Source organism: Aegilops tauschii, chromosome 1 (genome assembly GCF_002575655.3).
Source record: "Aegilops tauschii subsp. strangulata cultivar AL8/78 chromosome 1, Aet v6.0, whole genome shotgun sequence".
In the NCBI taxonomy this organism is placed as follows: domain Eukaryota; kingdom Viridiplantae; phylum Streptophyta; class Magnoliopsida; order Poales; family Poaceae; genus Aegilops; species Aegilops tauschii.
In genome coordinates this window covers 436,347,519-436,353,803 of record NC_053035.3, presented here as the reverse complement: position 1 = coordinate 436,353,803, position 6,285 = coordinate 436,347,519, and the positions used below count along the sequence as shown (strand labels likewise).

At 50.4% G+C, this 6,285-nt stretch overlaps 1 protein-coding gene across 1 annotated transcript; it reads right to left on the bottom strand.

The window, feature by feature from the left end:
• Window positions 1-342: 342 nt before the first annotated feature.
• On the bottom strand, window positions 343-1,975 carry LOC141023522 (inositol-tetrakisphosphate 1-kinase 4-like). Its single transcript, XM_073500534.1, has one exon. It carries the CDS (start codon window positions 1,624-1,626, stop codon window positions 574-576), a length of 1,053 nt encoding a protein of 350 aa, XP_073356635.1. The 5' UTR covers window positions 1,627-1,975; the 3' UTR covers window positions 343-573.
• Window positions 1,976-6,285: the final 4,310 nt, after the last annotated feature.

Here is a 6,285-nt window from a genome sequence, read left to right as displayed (position 1 = left end):
ACCAAGAGAAACAGAACTCCCGATAGCAGCAGAAATCTTTGGCTCGCGTTAATCCATCGGTTATGGAGTCGATTAAGATTTAACTATTTCTTGGAGAAATGGCAAATCCGGAGGAATATTTCTTCTTTTTCTGCGAGGAGGAATATTCGTTGCACTTGAAATGCCTATGGTCTATATACTACCTAGTACTCCCTCTGTCCTTTAAAGAGTGTACTTCCAACTTTGTTGGAGGGATAAATTATTTTAAAGTTTGATTGAGTTTGTGCAAAAATATATCAATGTTTGTGAAACCAAATAGGTATAAGATGAAAATATATTTTATTATGAATCTAATGCTACTAATTTTATGGCATAAATATTTATGTATTATTGTATAATTACGGTCAAACATTAAAATGTTTGACTTTCTAACAAAGTTGGAAGTACACTCTTTGAACAACGGAGGGAGTAGATTTGAAACCTTCATAGATAGCATCAATCATCGATGTCTTAATCAGTTGCTTGAAATCCTCGAAAAAAAACATTTATTATCATCGGCAGTACGGGGACCTTGGCCGCACCCTGTTTTCGAAACTAAGCCATGGGCACGGGGCAGGTCGAGTCCAAAGCAGACCCAGTTTCCTCGAGATCTAGGCCATTGCACGGCACAGATTCGAGCTTCTCTTGGCTGGCGGCGCCTGCAGTGCCGAGCTGAATCATCTCGGCGAAGAAATCCGTGAGAGCGGTCTCGTAGCCCGGCATCTTGGCGAACCCCGGGAAGTAGTTGATGTCCACGAGGAAGTACCTCCGCCGGCCGCCGTCGTCCAGCTCCGTCGCCGCGAACATGTCGAAGTTGAGGAGGTGCAGCCCCAGCGCCTGCCGGAGCCCGCGCGCGACCTGGTCCACGAACGCGGCGGGCGGCGTCATCGAGTCCTCCCCCTTGTCCAGCGCGGGGCGGCTGGAGATGTTGGCGAAGGGGACGGAGGCGTCGGCGCCGGGGTCCGCGAGGCGCGCCGCGGGCACGTCCGGCAGGCTGCTGCGGCGGACGCAGACGGCGCGGCTGCCCACCACGTAGACCTTGAAGAGCACGCCGCCGTGGTTGACGAACTCCTGGAGGACGACGGGGGTGTGGAGGCCGCGGAGGCCCTCGGCGCGGTACACCAGGCAGAGGTCGTGGGAGCTGGCGCTGCCGTCGACGGCCAGCGGCTTGGCGATGAGCGGGAAGCGGAGGCCGTGGGACGGGTCGTCCGCGGCCAGCGCGGCGGCGTCGCTCACGGTGACCTGCGCGGGGACGGACAGCGGGTAGTCCAGGCCGGCGGCGAGCCCGGGGACGACGTCGAGCATGGTGAAGCGGTCGAGCAGGCGGTCGACGGCGGCGGGGGCGTCGACGACGGGCACGGCGGGGTGGAGCGCGGAGAAGGCCTCCAGCCGCGCGCGCCAGGCCGGGTCGAAGAGCTTGTGGATGATGAGGTCGAAGGGACCCTGGTCGGCCAGGGGGAGCGAGGGGTCGACGGCGACGAGGCGCATGCCGCGCTCCGCCGCGAGGGCCTCGAGCGGCGGCTGGATGACGCTGCCCGCCTTGCCGGGCGGCAGCGCGTAGCCGATGGTGAACCGCGGCCGCGGGGAGGACTGGTGGTCGGCCACCATGATTTGATCGCTCGCTCGACTGACTGGCTTTTCCTCGCGCGTGCCTGCCTGCTTGGGTCTGGGTCGTTGTCGTGGTGCCTTGGTCAGGCAGGGGCACTGGCAGGCCGTTTTATACACGCGACGGCACGGGGCATTTTTTGAGTAGTAGTGGTAGTAGTCGGCAACCGCTTGGAACCACCGACCGGCCAGGTGGGCGACTCATGGCTTTGGCCGCGTTCGCACCGCTCTGTGAGGCCAACTCCAGCACGCGACCCATCCTGTTCGGGTGCGTTTGTTTAGGGTAAAACAGACGTACCAGACGGCCAGCACGCGGATGTAAACGGATTTTTGTTTGTTTTATGTCTTTTTTGATCTATCCTTGGCTCAAGTTTGGGCGCTTTTTGAGGTGAAACGGACAGCGCGCGGACGGGCGGACCGTGTGCGCATGTCCTCCCCTGGCCCGTCTGTCGGTTGCACAGGGAGCCCTTTTCTATCCGCCCCCCTCCAGCCGCACCCCTTCACTCTTCTCCGTTCTTGCCCCTCGCCATCGCAGCCGCCGCCGCTCGGACGCGCGCTCGCCCAGCCCCCTTTCCCTCGACGCCCCCGAGCTACCCAACCACGGCCACCTGATTTGCGCACCCGGCGCCAGGATTTGAAGCGGATTCGGTCGGGCTTGAACTCGCCCGGCTGTGGGAGGCCGCGCCGCGCTATGGACTGGTCGGGAACCGGGCCGGAAGGCCCCGGCGAAGCCGCAAGGCCGCATGCAGGTACTGACTCCTCCTCTAGCCACTCGGATCTACACCGTTGGCGGTCCGCCGACAGATACATGAATGGCGGTCGGCCGGGCTCGGTGCTGGCCCAAAAGCTCGTCGGCGCACCGTTGTCACTCATTACGTGCGACGACTGCCCAAAGAAGGTCTTGCGGCGCCGCGTGTCTACAACGCCGGAACATCCCGGATGGGTGTTCATCAAGCGCTCAACCGATGGGGTATGTGCTACTTTAGCTTCGGTTGTGCTCTCGGATTTGATTAGTTCTACTAACTTAAAATTTCATTGTGTAGAATGGATGCAAGTTTTAGTATTGGGAAGAAGAGTACATCGATATATTGATAGAGCGGAATTTAGTAGATGTTCGTGCACTCTTAGCTAGCATAGAGGCTAGAGATGAGACTAGTACACTTGTTGCTAAAATAGAGGCTAGACATGAGACTAGATGTGAGGAAGCAACGTCTACTTCTTTACACTCGAAGAAGAAAGAAGCACGCAAGATCGAGCCTCCGCAGATCAACAATGAATGCAACGAGAAAGCACTAATCCAACTTACAGGAGCAGTTATGGAGGTTGGATACCTTCTAAAATGTATTTTTGTGGTTCTTGTTTTCTTTGGTCTTACTTTTCTAGTCAAAATTTGGTTGTGTATTTCCATATACCAAAAATCAATGATGAAAAAAAAAATTTGTAAAGAAAAATGTACGCGAACGGGATGCGGCCGTGCGTTGGGCACACGGCCACCGCATCCGAGAAATGGCTCGGATACGACCCCATTGCCCTACCCAAACAGACAGAATGCGGGTAAAACGGGCGTCCGTCCGCTTGGGTGGTGCGCTGAAGTTGGCCTGAGTAGTCGAGTAGTGCTCCCACCTGCTTTGGATTCGTCTTCGCTGGACACGCCACCGGCCAGGCGGCCAGGGCGGACATGGATTAATCAACGAGACATCCACCATGGCGCAAACGGTCAAAGTGGCTACGTTGTACGCCGCGAACCCAGTCTCAGCCTGAGCCGTTGGATTGGGTGAGGCAGCAAGGGGCTCTCCGCCATGCTACATGAATGATTAATTCTGGTTCGCGTGGGGGCACCGGCCGGCATCACGTGCGAGTAGTAACTCGTCCACACACACAAAGTCAAACCAAACCTCCTCCAGTTATGATCGCGTCTGGAGTACGAGGCGGCGCTGGGATATCCCGTCGTCCAAGAGCATCTCGAACGTAAAATAACCACCGCTTAAGAAGGTTGGGTAAAAGAAAAGTCCGACAGTTATGCGTAATTCTTTATTTACTGGATCTCGTAAATTCTTTCTCTTTTACGAAATAGACCCCAGATCTAACAGTGACAGTGGTACAAAAGCACCCCAGAAAGAACGGAAATTACACCCAAATCCCTGTGAGCTGGGCCAACACAACCCACCGACGCGAGCTCCTTCATTTATGGAATTATGGCCTTCCCGCAACATTATTACAGGATGTCATAAATTCTTCAAAAATCACTTTCAGGAGAAATTTTTACGGAGATGGGGAAAAGAGCTCACCTAAGAAACTCCTTTACTCCCTTCTTCTAGGTGTATAAGTCACCTTACGAAAATTAAATAATCACAAACCAGAGTCCAGGCACGGGCATCCTTGTTGCCGATCGGCGCTGCGTGGCACCGGCACGACACGCTTCTCCCTTGGCCACCGCCATTGATTTAAGCAAACAATCTCATCTGCCAGAATTTGAGCCTCCTATGTTAGCGGTTTCTGATGAAAAAACATCGGTTTTAATATAAGTTGGGGAGCTTCTTCCTCCTCCCATGTTATTTTCCATCACACTATTCACCGATGCTTCTTTGTGTGTTGGGCATTCCTGCGTTTTTATCGCAACAATTTCTACATCAATTCAGTTGAAAGAACATACCAGAGTCTCTTGTATTTGTGCGACAACCAGTGATGCCTCGTGTCCTACTCATCCCCGAACAAACAAGATAAAACCATCGAGTCCCTGTAGGCTTTGCTAATCGGTCAAGAGTTTACCCTCTTTTTCAAAAAGAAAAAAAAAAACTTAGCTACCTTCTTGGCGACCCTAGAAGATGCTGACCAAGGGGGCAGGGAATATCAGGGTGCTAGGTGCTATATATGGTATTTTCTTGAGCCCCCCTCAATTTTTCAACATAACTTTGGCCTTTCATTTGGTTAACAATGAATTATATGCCTTGATCAAGTGTATAAATTATATCTTGTAGTCAATTCCATGATCAAAGTTATGCTTAAGATTTGGTGTTATCTTTATATGGTACACTTTGGGTAGCGACTAGGTTGTTTCCGGTGAGAAGAGTTGTACAAATGGACTCTCGGATGAAATAAATTAAGAATCGTTTTCAAATTCCTCCACCGGCGTCTCAATACCAATCAAAGCTTCTTTTGGTGTATTTCAGCTTGCTAAATACTCCGTCCGTATCAAAACATAAGATGTTTTTTAAACTAACTAGCGTGTAAAACTGCCTTCTGTTTTGGTACAGAGGTAGTAGTATAGCTAGAACCACACAGAGGTAGCTTACCCAATACGTAGCCGAAAGATGGATGCTGCGAATTTGACATGTGTGGTTCCTATTGTGAAAGTGAAATTAACAAGGATTGATTGTACGTACATGCTAGCTAACCTGACGAGTGGATGAACAATAAAGCGCGCACCTTTACGCACACTTTCTTCCTGGCTTCCTGCTCCTTGACGAGTTGTGCGGGTATATTCGTCGGTGAGCAATAGGCCAATAGTTAACTTGCATGAGCATTTCGTTCGTGGTGAGAATATGTGCGCCGCTATACCAGCCTCTACACATTATCTGCTTTGCTTTAGTTGTTGGTGTGCTTTATACTGCAGGTAGTATTATTGTACTACTATGTACTACTGCGTATGCATGTGTGTGGTTTTGTTTTTTTCCTGCTTTTTGTGGTGAAAAGCAAGAGATATCCACAGATTCGCTTGCAAAGCTCATTATCTTCCCACTTCGGCCAATAACGCAAACAGCTTTGCATGATGCGCTGATGCGCATATGGCGAAAGTGTGTATTGGGGTTTCAACGGCTACAATCTTACAAACAGTACAAGCAGGACGTAAGTCAAGTTAGTTTGGGCATGGCGCGAAATGAGATAGGCAAGAGCAAATTGATATCCCACTCAATTTTTTTTCTCACAGTTACCAAACCCAGTTTTTCGACATTCACGGATCCAAACAGCTAACATGCTTGACACCTTCAACATTGTACTTTGACTTTATAAAGATTACCTTTCAACCAAACATGGCTCGAAACGCCCTAGTCGGCTAAATATGAAATTCTGAGCAATAAATAGTTGATTACCAGCTAAAACTATTAGTGAACATAATGTTTCATCTTATCACTGATTGACGAATGTTTCTCTATTTTCTTCCAAGTTGTTCTGCATGTCTGCCAGATTTCAGGAACAGAGTCTCGTAACCTTGCGGTCTGAAACACGTGCAAGTACCGGTGTATCACGCAGGTTGCATTACTAAGTGCCGCAACATCATAAGGCAAACATTTACAAAATTCTATGTCGATTGAACACCTTATTACGCAATACTTGATGTGTAGCTGCACCAGCCATTCTCTACTTAGATGCCTCGAGTATAGGAAATATTCTTGGGGCCGGTCATTTCGCATTGTAGATCCTATAAACGCCTGAAGTAAACACATCTTGATTGCAAAGTTATACATTGATCCCTCTCTATTCAGAAGTCACCTTCACCGATACAGACTCGAGCTCAAGATTTATCTCATGGCTGCCGTATCCATTCAGCTTAGCTTTGAACGAACAGTTGCGTTGGATACTACTGTCGGAGCCTTCGGGGCCAGCCTTGAACTTGAAAACTTCAAATGATTGACGGTATCCCGTGAAACAGTGACAGCGATC